Source organism: Larimichthys crocea, chromosome XXI (genome assembly GCF_000972845.2).
Source record: "Larimichthys crocea isolate SSNF chromosome XXI, L_crocea_2.0, whole genome shotgun sequence".
NCBI classification, from domain to species: Eukaryota; Metazoa; Chordata; class Actinopteri; family Sciaenidae; genus Larimichthys; species Larimichthys crocea.
Window position 1 is genome coordinate 14,899,337 of NC_040031.1, and position 20,701 is coordinate 14,920,037.

General features: G+C 39.9%; 1 protein-coding gene across 1 annotated transcript; it reads left to right on the forward strand.

Annotated features, from left to right (window-relative positions):
- The first annotated feature begins 1,338 nt into the window (after window positions 1-1,338).
- LOC104931415 (protogenin B) lies at window positions 1,339-14,798 on the forward strand. Its single transcript, XM_010746416.3, has 19 exons — window positions 1,339-1,503; window positions 2,018-2,317; window positions 5,311-5,455; window positions 5,571-5,707; window positions 5,805-6,101; window positions 6,217-6,376; window positions 6,477-6,724; window positions 7,321-7,485; window positions 7,752-8,057; window positions 8,867-9,052; window positions 11,297-11,392; window positions 11,485-11,671; window positions 11,783-11,910; window positions 12,002-12,172; window positions 12,392-12,562; window positions 13,275-13,398; window positions 13,507-13,645; window positions 13,760-13,867; window positions 13,957-14,798. The coding sequence occupies exons 1-19, from the start codon at window positions 1,437-1,439 to the stop codon at window positions 14,368-14,370; spliced, it is 3,549 nt and encodes a 1,182-aa protein (XP_010744718.2). The 5' UTR covers window positions 1,339-1,436; the 3' UTR covers window positions 14,371-14,798.
- The last annotated feature ends 5,903 nt before the right edge of the window (window positions 14,799-20,701 follow it).

Consider the following 20,701-nt stretch of genomic DNA (forward strand, 5'->3'; position numbering starts at 1 on the left):
ATGTTGGTGGCAGTAATCCCTTAAAATCATTACACAGCCATTCATAGATATTGTTGAGAGTAATAGTGATACAATATTGTTTGGAAAGCACGACACATCTCTCAGCCTGAATGTGATGACTGCATTTACCTGTACCAATGGATGGGTGTTTTGCTGATACAGCATGGCCGATCTCACACAGCTGGAGCCCATTGTGCTGCTATTGAATGAGGGCCGGGAGACAGGAGGGTCATTGTCAAAAGGCACGGTCGCTGGATCAATATCTGAATTCATTAGGCAGCTGACTTGCAGCCATCAATATCTCTTCATAATTACCAGGTTCTGTGGTTGAGGCAGATGCTGTTCAATGTGACTTTATTACCAGTGGCCTTTGGTAACTGATAATTCACTATGTTCACATTATTTTGTTGTCTTAAATATCTGATGCACAGAAAAGAAGATGCTACATGGGGAAACGTTTGATTACTGATCAGTTCATGTAAATAAAGTCACTACAGTCTATTGGCCTGATCAGAGCTTGACATGCATGTGCATTTTAGTTTTATATAGCCTGTAAACAGTCAAGTCCAGTCAAGTCTATTTATAAAGCCTGAAATCATACATTTGGCTCAGGGGACTTATGCACAATACACCTTATTCTTAACAGTGAAATAACAACATAATAATAACAACATAACAACATGGAGAAACGGAATGACAATATTATAGTTAGATAAAGTGCAAATGTGAGAAATGTGAAGCTGGAAACTTTTAGGTTCAGATTGCTGAACGAGTAAACCTGTACAGGCTAAGTTGGTTGGTTAGGCATTTAATTATTGAGAAAGTCTCATTTAGATTGAGATATGTTTTACAAGAGCAAGCCAAGAACAAAGTATGATATATAAACAAGAAAACTCACAAAGTCACACGAAGCAGAGAACACCTAGACTAAGTATTAATAAATAATAAATAATAGGATTGCATCGCTGTGCAATCTGCAAAATGTGAAACAACCACATATGAAGATAGAAACACATTATTATTTTTATTATGATTATGCCACTCAGATCCAGTTACAGTGTCGTAAATGTGACCCTTTTCTGAGGAGGTCTTTGCTGCCAGTTTCAAATCCACACAGTCACAGTCTCTGATCATCACATCATCATTAATGAAAAAGGAAATTTCCTGTTTTCACATGTTGTGTCAGTTCCTCCTGATGGCCCCTGGGGTCCCCCAGACCTCACTGAGAAACACATATATGCACACTGTGTAGTAGTCTGCGCATGCCTGAGAAGGCGGGGGTCCGGACGGGAGCCCCCCCTCGGTGCCCCAGTAGAGCGGTCGGTTCTCGGCTGCTAGCAGAAGTGACTCGGGGACTAAGCGGACAGCACGCCGGAGAGAGAGCGGTGTGTGTGCGTGTGGACCGGGGGGAGAAAATGACACAACAATCCGGATAAATGGCCAAGTTTAAGATGAAAGACCTCCAGCGATGGCTGATTTTTGTTTTGTTTCTTCCTTTGTCAAGTAAGTGTGTCATTTTGTTTTGTTTTAACTGTTTGTTTTAACTGAGTTGATTAATTGTCATGCTCATTACCGGTAACTGTTATATTAACGTTAGATACACGTTACACGGCAACGTTGGTTTTCTGAACCACGTTGAATAAGAGGAGATAACAAGACAAGGTTGTTAAACTTTAACTGTATACGTACTATTAGTGCTTATGAGTGTGTTTCTCTGTCATTAATGTCACTTAATTGGCTTCATGTTTGATATTAGTGACTCTTTTTTTTATTATATTATATTTTTTATTATCAGGATTGCAACCATCCTAATACAGCTTTATGTCTTTTATGTGTAACATTTGTGTCAGGACATATAATGTGACTAAAAATCATCATTCTTTATGGTCTTTGAAAAAAAAATCCTTTCCTCTGACATTAATGCAGTAATTATTGCAATATTTATGTTGTGCATAATATGTGTGGTTTCAGAAACATAAATAACTCCTTACCTAATATTCCCATCCTTTCCCTGTAGGTGTTTTATGTTTCAGCGAGTTGTCCTTCATCACAGAGCCAAGTGATGTTACTGCACTACCAAAGGAAGCTGCTGTCTTGGACTGTCAGGCTCATGGGCAGCCTCCGGTCACCATCAAGTGGCTGAAAAATGGAGTTCATTTGGCAGAAAGTGAACACATGCAGTTTCTGCCCAACGGCTCCTTGTACATACCAAAGATAAAACATACAAAGGAGGAATCAGATGAAGGATTTTACCAGTGCCTCTCCAAGAACAAATATGGAGCTATCCTAAGCCAAAGATCACGTCTGACTATCGCAAGTAAGTATGGAGGTAATCGTGAAAGGAAACACCGTGGATTTTATTCCTCTTCTTTTAAAGACGGGTTAAAGTTGTTGGTGATATGTGCTTTGTGGTGTCAACATGCAGGCATCAGAATGGCAAGTTCATGGGTTATTAACGTGGAGATGGGAAGCAGATGTTTTTACTTTACTGAGGAAAAAAGAAAGTTTAGCTTTCTATGTTATTGGTGGTTGTTTAGACTTGGCTGTGTTTGAGTTTAAAGCCGTCAGACCAGTTATAGGATCATTTTAAGAGTCAGTTAAAGATAAATGGAGAGTCAATCTAAAAGCTCATAAATACTCTATAAATAGGCAGCCCTGAGTGCGAGTGCTTTATCTTTTCCCTGTTTTCAAGGACAAATACCGCTTGCACACTTGCACAAGAAAGTGCCCAAGAAACATTGGCAAAAAGTTAGAAATTATTTCTCTTCTTATGTTGGTAGGATTTGCATTGTCACTACAGGCTGTGGCTCTGTGTAACTGCTGAATGGTCTGCTTCACAGAGGAATCTCTGAAAAGGCCATTTGCCTTTTAGCCTTTGTTTGGAGTAACCCTGACCGCCCCAGAAGAAAAGGCTAGCTTTTCAGGGCATTTGTTTGTCCACATATCAGTGGACAGGACAGCTGTGTCTATTCAATGGGCCTGTTCTACCATGGACACTTTTTACAAGTCTTAGAAGGGATATCCTCTGAGTGGTGTCATGGAAACTAGGATGACCTGCTGAAATATACTGATTTTTGACACTTGACACTGAGGATAGAAAGTTTGGGTTAATATGTGCTTATACTCAACGGAACACAGCAACAATGAAGAACCAACACACAAGAAGAGATTTATATATAAATATATAAATACAAACAAATCTTATAGACTTATAGACACACAAACTCTGCGACTCTGTTTTGTTGTCATGCATCTATTAAAGGGCAACGCAAAAATCAGTTCCCTATAAGATGACCACATAAAAACCCTCAAATGTAATGTCAAGTTTGCTGTGGCGTCCGGCCTTTGTCAGTGAAAGGGTTAAAGGTTTTTGGTCAGCTGTAGGCATGGAGTGGAGGATGGGCCTCCTCTGTGCGCCCCTTCTGTCCAGAGGTCCTGAAGGTCAGGGGTCAGCAGGGAAAGGCTTTGTGATGTCACAGGCCTACTCTGGCTGAGCTGCCCTGCTGTTCTCTCTCCCAGCCCACAATCCCTTTCACTGGATCAGTCCGCTCTGTTGCCCCCGTCAAGCAGAGCCCTTTTGTTAAAAGAAAGACCAGTTTGTCATGTGATTGAACTTGCTAGTTCCAGTAAATTGTGGGGATCCTTTCAAAACATGTTTACATCGAAGGAAGTATGTCCCTTGTAGGACTACATCACTAGTTTCAACACCTTTTAGATTTGCAGTGTTAGACATCTGCCATACATTTCTCAAAATATTTGCAAAACAAGTACATATGTGCTTTTATATTATAATTAACTACTACTGTAGCATCATATGTACATAGATCTAGGATAACAACATAAGAATCACATGGTTCCCTTTTTTTTTTGTAGACTAATGGTAAACTGACTTCGATCTGGCTCCCAGTTTGGCCTAAAATTGAATGGACAGGGGGTAGAGACGAACTTTGACCTCTGTAGAGAACCTTTGTGCTGTTTGACCTAGACATTGATTTGTTCTTTACAACAGAGGTGGCTGTATTAGCAGATCAGTCTGTGCAGGCCACACCCACCATCTACATCACTGATGTGACTGACTAGAGAGAGAATAAGGATGGTGTGTTATTTCTCAGTGGAGAGTAAACAACATATTATGTAACCTCTTTTCCTGAGGACCTTTCATGGAGCTCGCATTTCGGCCATGCTGTCTTGAGATAGAAGAGGCAGATCTTTCCAGATTAATAATAATACTGACCACTGCAAAATAATGAAATTAACATTGACATGGCATTTGGGTGTCAACATACTGACCATAATCAAAACCTACTGCAATTTCAGTGGAATAATTCACAACCAAACCATAAAGGATCATTTGAGCTGACCCTGGTTAAAGCTAAACCCCTAATGCACTTCACATAAGCAGGGTTACAGTTTATATATGTAATATTGATGAGATTAGGTCTTGAATTAAAGGATTGCTCTTTAATGTTGAGTTTCAGTGGGAGAACAGGGTATTGATTTTCTTTAACATGATATTGACTTCCTTCCTGTGAGTGAGGAGGGAGGCAGAGAGTTATCACCTTAATGAATGAAGGTCATTGGTCATATTTTACAGAGTATTCTAAGGAGAAATGCAGATTGGGGGTTGCTTATTTGTGGTGATTATTGAAAGACCTTTTGAATACACATAAACAGAATGTGTCTACACAAATTGTGCACAGCTATACACAGTCTTAAAGCAAGTATTTATACTGAATCATTCTCTACATTACAGGATCTAAGTAGAACATTTACATATGCATAGCTGTGAAATATGTGCAACAGAAACTGACAATATGGCTTGGTATGCATTGCTGATATATAGTATAGTATAGTAAAGGTTTCTGCAAGAAAAAGGTTTAATTATATATTTAAACTTTGTTTTAAATATTTGCTTGCCATCCTTTTATGCAAACTGAATTGATTGTTTTTTATCTATAACAGTGCATCATTCAGTGTCATTCTCCAATTGATCCATTGATTGGACCAGCTGGTCAGAATGGGACCTGGTGGCTCATCTGCACAAAAGCAAGATCATTGTGTCTCACAAGACAAGATCAATACCTTTCATAGAATCAGTTAACATCCATCAAAGTCAGGGCTTTGCATGCATAATGTATAATATTTTACCAGAGCTGAAAGACAATGCTATATTTAGTAAGTGACAAACATAAGTAAATTAGTCTAAATAAGCCCACTACCAAAACACCCATTGACTTCATGATAAGTAGCTTAAATGTTTTGCTGCTGACAACCCATGCCTTGATTTCTAATTATTTTTTTCCACCACAGGTATCTCTGAGTTTGTGTTGCATCCTGTGCCTATGGTGGTGACTGAGGGTTCAGTGGCACGATTCTCCTGTGCAGTCACTTCCACCCCTCCTGCCACCATCACCTGGGAGCTAAACCAAAGCACATTACCTTTACAGACAGACAGGTACCAGCACACGCCTTGAGTCATTTTTAGCTTATTTCTAACGTAGCAGCAGCTCATAAATTCTGTTGCTGACTGAATAAAGTGTGACCCTAATGTTATCTTTGAATGTTTCCAGAATAACGGTTTTGCCCAACGGAGTCCTCCAGATCCACAATGTAAAACTGGTAGATGCTGGACAGTATCGATGTGTGGCAACTAACATCGGTAGCCGTTTGAGGAGTAGAGAGGCCACACTGACAGTCAACAGTCAAGGTACATAAATTGCATTAACTGGATTTTAGAAATGAGTGTGGAACGATCATTTTATATGGTTTATTTATTTTTAACATTTTCCATTTTTTTTGTGAAGGTGCAGGCCCTAAACCACTTCAGAGACCCAGAATCATTGCTGGACCTCAGAACGTCACAGTTTCTCTTCACCAAACTGTGGTGCTGGAGTGCGTGGCCACAGGGAATCCCTGGCCGATCATCTCCTGGAGCCGTGCTGACAGTAAACCCATTGATGTGTACAATGCCAAAGTGCTGGGCAATGGGAACCTGGTTATTACTGATGTCAGTTCCAAGCATAGTGGAGTCTACCTCTGCAGGGCCACCACACCTGGAACTCGCAACTACACTCTTGCTGCAGCCAACCTCACAGTTCAAGGTAAACTCTTAAGTAAATAAATAGACCATATGTGCTTGTGTTTTGTTTTGTGGGTTAATAAATGCTAAGATATAGACTGTGTTTTCATTACTTCTCTCTTACATCTTTGATTCAGTGCCACCATCCATTACTGAGAAGCCTGAGAGTCAGACCCGTCCAAGAGCAGGCACTGCCCGGTTTATGTGCCAAGCAGAGGGAGTTCCCCCACCACGCATTAGCTGGCTAAAGAATGGGGAAGACGTTCACTTAAATGGAAGGATTAAGATGTACAACAGGTAATGGACAACAGGAATCATGATCACCTAAAATCTATTACTTGAGGTTGATTTTCTATGGTTAGTACAGATCATTAATATTTTGTTTATTGTTCCACAGTAAATTGGTGATCACCCAGATCATCCCTGAGGATGATGCCATCTATCAATGTGTGGCAGAGAGTGGACAGGGTTCTGTGCTGTCCCTGGCTCGCCTTATTGTTGTCATGTCTGAGGACAGGCCCAGTGCACCGAAAAATATCCATGCTGAGACCATCTCAAGCTCTGCTATCTTACTGGCCTGGGAGAGACCTCTCTACAATGCAGACAAAGTCATTGCCTACTCCATCCATTATATGAAGGCTGAAGGTGAGATTTAAGAGGAAGAACCATTTCAATTTGTTTCAGGTTTTTTCATTTGATCTAAAAAAAGATCAGTTATTAACTGAAATAGACGAAGGTGTGAAACGATGTGAGGTGACAGTCAACCACAATGAGGTATCTTACTCTCTCACGTATGATCATCTTTCCTTGGTGAAGGCCATCTGCTGTTGCAGCACGGAGCAGAGGTCAAGGAGAACTCAGAATGGCAACTTCGCTGAAATAACAACAGGCTTAGCCAGCCCATTGTCCGCTATCCAGCTCATTCTGCTTGCAGTTAAAGGGCCAGCGTAGCTTCTTAAAAGCCTTGTAGTCTTGCAAACCAGTAACTTATTTAACTTTAACCATTACAACTGACAGTTAAGCAACTTTATTAAATCAAGTCTTCCTTTGTAAACAAATGTTTAATTAGGTTTGCTTTAAGAGGCCTGGAAGCAGTTATGTGGCTGTGCCTTGCGTTACACATGTTTATAGGAAAGGATGAGCAACATTCAGCAAGCATCATTCCTTTCAGAACACTAACCCTGAGTTTCTCCTTTGGATTAACCTATTTTCTAACCTATGTTTTATTCTTTGAATGTCAGGTCTGAATAATGAAGAATACCAAGTTGTTATTGGCAACGACACAACCAGTTATATCATCGATGACCTTGAGCCAGCACGAAACTACAGCTTTTACATTGTGGCTTATATGCCAATGGGAGCCAGTCGTATGTCAGACCAAGTCAGTCAACATACACTGGAGGATGGTAAGCATTGAGACTCTCAGCATTCCTTGCAATAAATCACTCTGGTAGTTAAGCTAAAATGCATGCAACTGATGTGTGTACAGAGCACATTTTCAGTGGACACAAGGGGGATGGGCACACTGTTGTTAGCACAGTTTTCTTGTGTGTTCTACTCACTAACACCAAATTTGTGTGAATAATAAATTTGTTAGATAGTTTAGCTTTTTGCCTTTTGTACTCACCACATCAGAGTCGAGCATTTTTCTCATGCCCCTGTCTTTTCACAGTGCCTTTACGTACCCCAGAGCTGAGTCTGACCAGCCAAAGCTCCACAGATATCCAGGTTAGCTGGCAGCCACTGCCTGCGAAGTTGAGCCGCGGCCGTTTGTCCGCATACAGGCTATCCTATCGCACAGCAGCGGACAACACTGTCATCTCTGTGGAGATACCACAGAACAGTACCGAATATCTGCTGGATGGCCTGCAGCCTGACACCATCTACCTGCTCCGCATGGCTGCAGCCACCCGTGCGGGCTGGTGTGAGCCATCTGCATGGACCTCACACCGTACACCTAAGACCTCCAGCAGCAAAGGTAAACCTAAAAAGGAGAGGTTGTTTCAAATATTTGAGAGATGGTGATATAAAGTGGTATGTTATTCCTATAAGTGCAATCACATGGCTGTATAGAGCACTTTTGTTCACTTAACTTTTGCATTTGTGATTGAATTTATTCTTAGGGTCAAAAACAGGCATCTTCTTTAGTATAAGAAGCTTTGTCACATCACTATTTTGTTGCTCTTAGAATACCAGGAGGATCACTAGAGCTCATGCAGAGTGACCGGCTTATGACTGAGTTTGCTCTTGTAGCATTGTTCCACAGTCTTTGTGTTGGTTACCCAGGAACCTTTGCCCTTCGCTGTCAGTGATGTTAGAGTGTCCTCAGTCACGGGTCATAAAGAGAGGGCCTCAGGCATCTATGTGGGGGAGAGAATAGCCTCTTTTCATGACCCGGTGTGTTGGGGGAGGCTGTTTGTGCACCAAAGCTGGATTTCTAGTTTTCAAAAGTTTAGTGATATACTTGAATGTGATGTAGAGCACCATGGGCGGCAAAATTATATTTTTCTAGTGCAAGGTCTACAACATGAATGCTAGTTAATGAACTGTATCCTAAAAAGTTTTGTGTTGTGTCTTATAACTCTGTCACACCCAAATTTTCTAATTTGAACTGACAATCCTCGGAAACCACTGGGTCAGTAAGATGATCCTCTATCCACCCATCCTTTTTCTATACCCAGTGTCCTGCTGTTTTTTGTTGTTCATAGGTTTAATCTTCTTTTGTGCTCAGCAGTATTTTAAATATGAGTGTGTATTGATCCCATGCCTGCTGTCTCTTCCCCATAGTGCCTTCAGCCCCTATTCTTCAACTTGTGCCTCTTAACTGCACCTCCATTGTGGCACGCTGGCAAACCTCCCCAGAATCTGAAGCTGTACAAGGTTACCAGCTCTGTTACCATGAGGAAGGCCAGCCAGAGCAGCCCACCATCCAGCTGCAAGCTCAGACCTACACCTACACCATCAGTGGCCTTGGTGAGTGATGCAGTTTTGTTGTCATAGCCTAGTTTAATTTGAGGTGATGTGATGGTGTATATTTGACCATGTTAGTGCGTTTCCACCATTAAGACCTGTGATTTTGACAGTGAGACAACCAAGAGTGACCGATGGGTTCATACTCAAATGGGTGTTTCCAATTAATTCAGTGGGCAGTTGGACGGTGCATTTGCATTTTCACCCCCTGTCCTGATCAATATGGGCTGACCCTTCTTGCCTAACCACCGGTCCTCTCCAGTCTGGCTGTGGCATTGTGTGAGATCAGACTCCCAGGTTAGAGGTCAGGGTCCAGATGTCCCTCCCACCACCGTTTCCCATCCTGCAGCTTGCATAATTACCCCTGGCCATTGTGTGGTGTTCAGGGCCAGGCCTGCTCGGTAAGACCCAGGCCACTACCCCCCTTTTGCTGGACACTGGAACACACACACAAGTCCCTCTGGGATTGGCCAAAGCTGGACCGAGCCACTGACCTCTAGCCGTGAGACAGCAGTCCTGGATTTGGACCCTGCCCCCACTGGTCATCTGTGCTGTCCATGTAAATAAACCCCCAGCAATATATACGCAAAATGAACGAGGGCCATACTAATCAAAACTTCTGATAACATAATTGTGTCTGATGTGAGTCTTCAAGCAAAGTGTGGTCCTAAGACAGTACATGCACAGAAAGTTGAAATAGAAATGGGTAGGTTGTTTTTATGTTAACTGTTTTTGTAGTATAATTAAAAATAATAAAAGAAGAAGAAAATTTTAAACCCTTCAGTATGTTACTCCATCATCACATAAATTGTTGTTGCACAACACTGATCTCAACTGAGGTTCTGTTTTGGAGCAATATTTCTTTCTATGTTGCCCCAAGTTTAAGGCTATAACACAAGGGCAGTAGGAAGAACATGAAAGAGGGAACAAAAGGGGCCCAGCTCCCACAGTCCTGCTCCCAGATTCCTTGTGTTCTATCTTGGCCTGACCTGGTGACCCCAGTCAAACCCCCCAAGTCCCATGGGCCTAGGATCCCAGCAGCTGATTGCTGCCTGTGGCCCAGCCCCCACATCAGGCCTGGACACACTGCCTTCACTGGTCAATACCCATAGGCCGACCTTTCACACTGGAGGCATAAAACAAATCTTAACACTCCCTAAAAACGTCCTGATTAAGGGGGTTAGGCAGTGGTAGACAACCTTATGTGTCCCATGATAACTGTTTTTTGTGTGTGTACAGTACAAACAAGGTCACATTTTTGTCTCATCTTACCTCTGTTCCTTTCTGATTTGTTTGTATTGTGTTTTAAAGCACAACCTACATCAGTGGTTTTCAAACTGGGGTCTGGGGACCAACAGGGGGTCCTTGAGTATGTTGTAGGGGATCCCCATCAAAAGGAGGAATTGAATATTTTCACTTTAATCATTTTGGAAGCTGAAACAACAAGGGAAGTGTTGGCTGCTATGATCGATTGAAATTTATAATATCGTATATTGTGTAGTTTGTAGATTGTAATCTATTAAAATGTTATTATCTTCAAACTGTAATTCTCAGATTGGGTCTATGTGCATCTCTTGTAGTGGTCCTTGACATTAAAGCATTTGGGTACCCCAGTATTATAAGATTTCATAGTTGTAAAATCTTTATAGGCTTTCAAAAAGGGAAAGGCAGTAACATTTTGTGATGATTTTCATTGCACTTATTGATCATGTCAATATATTTACTGGGCCTTGGGGATGGTTGATCTTTCCAATACTCCTTACATATGACAGCAAATGATAAATGATAGGTTGGGGTGACTCAGGAGGCCATGCATTGTGCATGCATGGAGAAGGACTCAACTACCCCGCAGTTAATTGTCAACGTGTCTGCCTTTTTTCTTTTTCTTTTTTTAAATTGATGCTGCTATATTTCTTAACCATCACTTTTGGTATTTCAATGGTGATCTTTCAGAATTTTGTATTATTAAGCAAATATTTGGCCCCAACAGACATGTCATAGGAGAAAAAGGTGTATTAATGATAGATACATTCCACTTTGGTGAGGTCCTGCATGTCCCTGATGGTTGTATTAACAGTATGGTTTGTTCACTGTCACTGTTATTGGATCACTTAATAGAAATGAGCCGGTATTACTGTTATTCAGCATTTTCCTGGCAAAATGCCTGTCATTTGAAATAAAATGCTATGTGCAGTTATTGTAATTGTTTTTAGCAACATGACTGAAAATGTATTATTTGTATTTCAGATCCAAGGAGAAAATATCATGTCAAGATTTTGGCTGTCAGTAAAGCTGGAGATGGCTATCAAACAGACCAAACAGTCAGTACTCCGGGATGTGTGTGTAAGTACTTCTCTCCAATTGTTTTATCATTCTCACTTTTTTCTGAAACTGAGATATGAGATGAAAATATGCATTTTGTTTGCATCATTCAGCGGCTAGAGACCAAATGGCAGCATCCCCTCCGCCTCCAGATCATGTGGCTGTCTTAGCCAGCAATTCATCTACAGTGTCCCTACGCTGGAGCCGTCCTGCCTTCCCCCCTGGAAAGGTTGTCAGTTATACAGTTCGCTGTACACCTGTGGGCACCCACAACGCCTCTGCTATACGCTACCTACAAATGTAAGTTGAAAATTAAAAAGAAAAATCTGTATTTTGCCTCCAGCTTAACAGGAAAAAAAGGCTAGAACATATTTTCTTTGGCCATAATGTAAGATTGTTGTTTGTCCACAGTACCAAACAGAGTGTGACGGTTCATAATTTGGTTCCAAACACTCCCTATGAGTTTGTTGTGCGTCTCCATGTGGACCAGATGTCAAGCCCGTGGAGCTCTGTTGTTCACCATCGAACTCTGCCAGCAGGTAATAAAATCAACATTACTGTAACATTATTTTATCACGACTGTACATTTTCATATTTGGTTATCATCAATGTGATTTTATCTGTGTACAGCACCAAGCCAACCGCCTGTGGGAGTTCGAGCAAATATGATCGAGGATGACACTGCCCTGGTGTCCTGGAGGGAGCCCACCGAGCCCAATGTGGTGGTTACACACTACACCATCCTGTATGCTTCACAGAAAGCCTGGTTGGCTGGACACTGGCAGATAATGCAGAGGGAGGGTGAGTAGTACACTATTTATCATGTCAGTGATGCAGAATATATTTAAAACATGTTGAGGATGAGTGTTACTCATCAATAATACCTCCAATAATGTATCACTAACCGCATGAGGGCGTTCTCTCAACACTTGTTACCTGAAAAACTGCTGTTTACAATTATTCATGTACCTGTATCACTTTCCTGTATTTCTAATCCTTGTGATGTGTTTCTGTTTTCAGGAAGCCACACAATGGCCCTGCTGGAGAAGCTGGAGCCAGGGAATGTCTACCTGGTGAAAATTGCTGCTTCCAACCAGGTCGGTGACGGGCCTTTTTCTAACATTGTGGAGCTGCCACTGAAGCGTGGAAACAAGAACCCGAGGCACTCTGACAGCTTCCCGCATACAACAGGTAAGCATCATGAAACATTGGAGACATCTCATGTTGATGAGTCTGATTCAGTTGTGATATAACGCTGGTAGTTGTGTGGCGTCAGAATCTGGTGCTCTCTGGTTTCTTAACTTGAAATAATACTGTGATATTAGGTTTGTGATGCTACTACGAGTCCTGCTATATTAAATTCATGTATCTTATGTTGACAAAACTGCATTTTTATTAGTGAGGGGATACACTTTGTTCTTTATTGCTGTACTTATCCAAAAAAGGCACAACACAAGTATACACTTATAATCATTAGTAAAGATGGTCTATGTAAAGTGAATGAAAGTTCCTCTCTGGTAGGAAACAAACCACTAGGAGGCGTAGGTCAGCAACACTAGTTAACAAAAGAATGGTTCAGTATAGGCATAATAGTGGCGTATAGAGTACACCGTGTTTTGACTGATGTCATTTTTATTTATTTTTAAATGTTAAATTCAGTTGCAGTTTTCAATGATAATTTCATATTTAAGATAGGAGTATGTTTTTTCTGATAAAAGCTCAGTGGACTTTGTAATGCTGGTCAAGTCCTGCACACTGTGTTGTTCATGAACTGTAAACAACATTAGATGAACCGTTATGGCTTTTAACTGTTATGGCTCCTCTGTATCTTTATTTTCTCTAGATAATTGTAGATCATCTATAATTGTTTCTCATGTGACACACTATGGTGTTTATCTTCCAGTGTACTCTGATGGTCTCTACCACATAGACCAGAAGTCTATGACAGGGATCATTGTTGGTGTGAGCATCGCCCTGGCCTGTATTGTTATGTGTGCCATGATCCTCATCAATAAGGGAAGACCAAGGTACTGATTGTAATTATTTGGAATAATGAAAACAATTATAGTACAACACATAGATTATGAGTTTTGTTCTGACATTTGTTTGCATTATTATCTTTGTATGACTAATAGAAAATCCTCCAGTCACAAAGTCATTGCTGTGGGAGCTGCCGAAGATCGACATGCTGGTTTGTCCCTGCCCAACGAACACCTTACAGAGAATGTTGAGGTCCTTATACCGATGATACGTGCTCACTTTATAGATGCCAAGGTGAGACAAACGAAACAGAGTGAATGATACAATTTTAAGTTTCACCGTTGCAGGTTTAATTATTCAGAAGAGATCTGTAATCTGGAAAAAATATATTTTCTCATTTGTTCTTAGGGTGGATCTAGCATGGTCATAAACAGTGCAGGTCCAGTGAGCAGCAAGAGTCAAAGCAAGAGGTGGCTGCTCTTCAAGAGCGATGCCATGAATCCAGCTGAAAGTGATGTAAGCGATGCAGCAGTATTCTGGTCAGTCAACTTTCTTTTCAGTCTTTTTAAAAAATCTTAATCTTACTGTTTTCTCTATCTCCTTAGATTGAGACGAGAGCCAGTTTGTACGAGGCTGGCAAAACTGTTCTGAGGTATGACGAGCATTTAGGTTCAGCGCCCCTGCCACCTTCGTCCCGGGAGATCATCTATGGACCATGTCACTCGGAGAGCTCTCACACCAGTGAGGGCAGCCAAGAGACGGGAGATTCTGGACACTACTCCAACGAAGAAAGCAACGAAGAGATGAGCAACCCTTCGACCAGCCAAAGCTCCAGACCCGAATCTTTTGGGTCTGACGATATCACCACTGTCGCTGAGCTGAAGCAGTCTTTCGAAGTGGAAAATGAGGAGATGCCTAGCCGTCCCCGTCATCACTCCGCCCCTGATGCCACTCGGCTCTGCTGCACCTCAGAGGGCTCTCATCCTGCCCTGCACACGTCCCAAGCAGTCGGCTCCTGACATCACCTGGCCTATAGATCTATCTCCAGCGGCTGAAGCTAAACCACTTCTACCTCATTTGCTTCCTGAGTTGAGCCCCTCGGTTATTTCCTGAGGCACAAGGGATCAGGAAGCCAGCTGCTGTGGTGAAAGAAATGTGCTTCAGCTTCAGATCAACCTCAGGATTTTGTATGAATGTTTGTTATAACATTTTATTTCATTTACTTTCTACCTGTCTGTGTTTGGCGTTGTCTGTCCTAAACCAAAGCTCACCCATGATGAATGTTAAAAAGAATGTCAAAAATGTACTGTGATACATTTTCATTATATTTAATTACTTTCCACTGGAGCAGAGGGTGTAGTTGAGCCCTTTTGACTGATTATCTACCTCCATGTTCTTCTTCTGTTATTGTACATACATTACTACCTCTTTTTCACCACATATGGTGCAGTATTATTTCAGGCTCAGGGGACAAGGTGAAAACATTTCATTGCCATGTCTTGTTACCTTTTATTTTTACAGGGGCGGGGCGTTATTATTACCAAGAGCTCCTTGTGCTTTAAATTCTCTGAACTTTTTATTTTCACGGTTTAAAGAGCTTTTTTTACATTGTTTGAATGATGTATGTTGTGAAAATAACAAGTGCATTAGATATTGTCAAACTATTTGAGCTTTATCGTAAAAAAAAATATCGTTTGGCATTTTCAATGCACTGAACTCAAAGCTTTAACATGGCCTTAATATCAAAAGGGCTTTGCATACTATAGAAGATAAGAGCCAAAGACGTGAAAAAATGTACCCAAAGAGTTTTTGATAATACAATAGATATTCTAAGGCAACCAAAAATATAAGTGGATGTACATTGAAGGTGCGTTTGCCAAAGTATTGTTCTTGCCAGCGATGTAAATTTCCCTTAGAACGGTGGTTTCAATGTTTTTCTCAGTGTAAATTTTCTTGACGCTTTATTCTGGTGAAAGCTTTAGCACAAGTCGCTCCGGCTTGTGCTCCATTTGCCTTCTAGACCATTGCTAAATGCAGCGGTGATGCCGATGCTATTATCCAAAGAGTTGTCTCCTTCCTCAGATGGGTACGGCTTTTAAATTCAGTTGATCCTTGGTACTACGAGGTGGAAATTATTGACACAAGGCCAAAGATCCAGTGTGTCCTGCCAGTGATAGATGATGATATTTATTCTTTGTCTAGAGAATCATCTATTAACTGTTCACCAATATTGCTGTATGGGGAATAGTTCACTTTCTTTCCTCATAATATTTCCTGTCCAGGTGTGACAATGAAGGATTCTGACTATCAAAAATTAAACCCAATGTGTGAAGAGCAACATAATCAATTTTTATATCTTTGTAATACAAATAATCCTAACCAAAGAAACGTGAAGTCTCTGTTATTTAGTGATTTTCTTTGGTTTTCATTTACATTATTTGCATTTAAATGTGATATGATTTCCAATGGTTTTGATTACTAGAAAGGCATTTTTACATTTTGTTTTTTAAAGCTTGAGATGTCATAAATTGTTCTGCTGTCTTTTTTTTATCACCATTTCATCTGAATGATGCTTTTAATTTAGATTGTCTTTTTTAGCATGATGTTGTAAAACAAAAACATTTCCAATTTTAATGTGACATTTTACTAAATTAATAATTTTGGTTTCAAGTTCAAAGTTTGTCTGTGTAATGCATTAAAGAGAAGGTTAATTTGAAAGCCACAGATAGTTTTGCTGACTTCAGGTGCCAAATGTAGATTTAGAGTGTAGACTTAACTGTTATTATTTAAGTTATGGTTTTCTGATATTTCTGCTTTTGAATACCAAAATACAGATTTTAAACCAAAGTGAGCAACAAAGTATTTTACGTGTTGAAAAGCTGCAACAGACATTTTTGATACTCTCAAGATGATCACAAATACTAGATAATAAAATTGATCTTGAAAAACATATTTTGTGTTTCACTTTGTCTTTTTGGCTTCATCATGTGTGTTTGTGAGCAAATGTTACTTCCTTTTAGGGAATTATACTTATTAAGTTGATATGATATGGAGTATTTTAAACAACAGTGTATCCTGTTCTTCTTACCATCAACAGAAAAACTCAACAAAGATGGTAAATGCAAATGTTTTTGTGAGCAGTATTTTTTGCATTCACTTTGATGAACACAACACAGGTTTTTCTTCTACTCACAATGAAGAGAAATCTACAGCATATTCATTTATTATGTATTGCACATACATGTAATACATTTGGTATAAATGGCCAGTATTTGTCATGTGATTTGCCTTAAGTGTAATAATATTTTGACTGAAAAATATTGCCAATAAGAAATGATCAGTATCAGTATCGTATCGGTTAAAATGCAAGAAATAGTATTGGTATTGAATCGAATCCTAAAAGTGTGGTATCGCCCATTCCTAATATATATCTATCTCTCTCTCTCTCTCTATATATATATATATCTATCTCACTATACCTATATCAGTCAAAACCTCTCTCTCGATTCAACTCCTACTCCCACATGGTTGTGATTTCTGCACAACCTTATATACTGTTCTGTAATCTGTTCAGTTAAATACTCAGGTGGAATCAGGATGAGAGGCCAAGTGCTGTGTCCAATTAACCACTTCAATACGTGTACGTAACTGGTTGACATGTTTTTGGTTAGACTGTAAGCAGTGAAGGGACTTCATATATTTATTTTTGTTCTTTTCAAGAAACATGTTATGCAGCATGTTCAGACTTCACTCTTTCAATGTGACTACATAAACAAATTCCATAGCTACGGCTCCAGATTCAAAATGTAGCCCTCAAATATGCATTTTGGAATACTTGTTTCTAAATGGCAGGGTCTGTGTAAAATATCCAAGTGGTATTTATATGCAAGTTCATTTCTCTGCAGTTTATTAACACTATTGTAGAATACAGTCTCTAGTGGTAGCAGAGATTTCTTATATTCCTCAAAACAATAAATGTATTCAGCAAGGCTATATATTGACAATAATTATTATATCCAAATAAATCTTAATTATTGTCAACAATTGTATAAACAATACAAATACACTTGCAGCAATGCATCTTTGTGTTGGAACTAAATCTCTGTACACAACCAAATATGAAATACCGTACGTCATTCGTATCTGCAAGTTACACACTGGGTGACAGAGCCGTGTGGTCACAAGCTGATCTGATTGTCCGTCTCCTGGCTTGGAAAAACAGACACAGCAGACTGTATGTTGTGAAAAAGCTGAACAGTGCTTCAACACAACACATGCTACCCCAGTCAGGCTCCAAAGATGTATATGGGAAATGTTTCAGACATTTAATAACATTCACAGGGAGAGCGTTTCCAACACCAACTATACCATACATATTTATATGAAATATTCTGAGACCCCGTCAGCAATTTGCACAGAGGGCTCATATGGTAACAGAGCCAGGTGTGGTTAAAAAGAGACGGCAGAATACTGTATATGGTATTTTATAATAAGGTCTCAAATGTACTTGTGGTGAACTACGTTAAATGTTATGTTCAAATCCTGTGTTCTTACTTCTTTTCTTTTTCTATTCAAAGAAATAAATGTGGTGTGGTGACACGTTTACTCAGGCAGGCTCCATAGATGTATATGAAGGTATATATTTGTATTAGAAATTTTGAGACTTTAGCAGGAACAGAGCCAGGTGTGGTCACAAGTTAACATGGTTATGGTAAAAAGAGACTCTAAGAGTCTGTCTGCTGTATATGTTATTTTATTAGAAATCCTCAGTTTGTTGATAGTGAGCTGCAATAGCTCTTGTCTTTCATTTATTCTTTTTTTTTTTCATAAGGCCATTCAAAAGGCTGAATGTTTCTTCTGACACATGTTTACTGAAGCAGGCTCCATAGACGCATTTAGAAAATGTATTCAAGATTTTCTATTTATTAGACTTTAGCAGGAAGAGCTAACTTGCTCTCTTCCTGTTCACAAACACAAGTGAACAAGATGTGTACAAGATGTGTACATGATGCATTCACACAAATATGAGTCCAAGGGTAAGTCAGGTCTAAGAAACTAAACAAAGGGCGCCTGCGAGGACAGCTACGTCCCTTTTCCCTGTTTTCAGCATCTGTCGTATTTGGCTGAGGGTCGCCAGTTATCATTGCCACAAGTTAAAACCTCTATCTCCCACTATCTGTAACTTTTACAATGTCTTTGTCACTTTCCAAGATGTACCGTGGGTCAGGATCTCTCTCATAACATAATCTTACAGCATATGAGATTTAAAAAAAAGAGAGGGACGATGATGGTGGAGATATTTTTTTAATCATCTATCTATGTATGTATAAGTTAACAAGCTACAAACAACATTGTGTAGAGTAAAATAGTGACATATTAGCTAAAGTCATAAAGGTCTTAAAACGAGATCTTGATATAAGACCGCTCTTCAAGTCAGGTATATTAAAGCCAGATGAAGATATACTTTATTGATCCCACACAGGGATTTCACTTTCACTTGTTACAGCAATTCACAGTACACACAGTGGATAAGAAATGAATAAAATGAAATAAATAATAAAAGAATAAAAGAAACGTCATCTGGGGGGAAAAAAGTAGTGACCGATCTATATGTGTTTGACACATCAGGAGTTTCTGTCAGTCTGTAGAGCCAGTCAAAGATCACACACACATCACTTATGGACAGAAACACCTGCTGCACGTGTATCACCTCCATCACGCCAATGCGCGTGCTTCGGTAGTCATGGAGATCGAAAGGGGCGTGGCCAATCTGTGTCCAGAACCGCGAAGCAGGTCTGGAACTGCTCATTCGAGTTTGGACTGGACAAGAGTTAGGCTGCTGAGAAAGGTTTCTGTCGGAAAAGTGGACTGGACTAAGTTCTCCTGGAGACGAAACTGTTGGATTGTGAGTTGACTGAAAACACAGAGAGAGAAAAATGGACCTGCTGGAAAGTTTCTTCAAACACAGCCCCTGTTTCGGAGCCCCTGCTGAGCAGAGTCAGGCGGTGGATCTTAAATTTTACAAGTAAGACTTTTAATGTTGTGCCAAATGTATTTAAAGATATTTCCGAAACCCTTAAATGAGTTTCAGGACAAAGTAATATTTAATTCATGTAAATTGTTGAATATAACACTAAAAAAATCAACAGAAACACAGTTTTTGGTGACACTCGACGTCTCGGTGTAAAACGATTATTAGATGGTAAAAATTGACTGAATATGCCGGGACTTGTGAAAAATGTGTCAACGATTGTGTAGTAACTTAAAAATACATATCATTTTATCGGAGGAAATCATTTTTTTGCAAAGTTATCGATGAAATGTTATGGAAAAAGATGGCGACCATTCCATATTTCGAATCAAAGCTACGAATCTCAGATTTCTCTGTCACCATGGAGATGGAACGTTAGTTTAAAATGTATCCATTTGAATTTCGGTTGATTTATTTAATGGGACCATGTACAGTATTAAACATAAACGATTACATTTGATGTACTGCACCAGAGTTAGCTTCCAGCTACTTTTCATCTGCAGTCCCTTCTGCAGACACAGTTAAAACATATTACAGCACAATAACAAACAGTACAAAGCTAAAAACATACAGGACACAAAATACAGTCCTACCAGGATTTCGCGGGCCTTTTTTGAAATAGTTGCGGCCTAAAATGCCACGGAGGAAATGTGCCCGGCGGGGGCCAGCCAGCGCCGGGGAGAGGTCCCACGAGGGGATCCTCCCGCCATAGACATATATACATAGACATATATACATAGACATATATACATAGACATATATACATAGACGCCGCATTGAACGGGTTGGTCGTTGGTCGCGATACGTCAACGGGTCCGCCATATTGGAAATTGCAGATCTGCCCGTAAACTAATACAACGAAATGGACTGAACTTCATAAAGCGCCTTTCTACAAAGTGCTTTAAGGTAATGTCTCTTATACACCCATTCACACACACACTAATATATCTGGGAAACAAACAGGCACCAGAAACAACGTATGTAACTTTTGATGATTTGATGATTTGATGATTATAAATGTTTACTCCTTATGTAAGCACCAAACCAACTTATGTATTTTTCTAATGCTGAGTGTTTACAGCTACTAATGTGTGTAACACTGTTACTGTGATGATAAATATTGAAATATGTATATTTAACATTTAATCTGTGTCTATAATAATACACGTGAACATATATACATACATACATACATACCCACACACACACACACACACACACACACATATATATATATATAATGTGTGTGTGTGTGGTGTGTGTATGTGTATGTATGTACACGTTAGTCGACGTACGATTCAGCGCTCAATGCGGCGTCT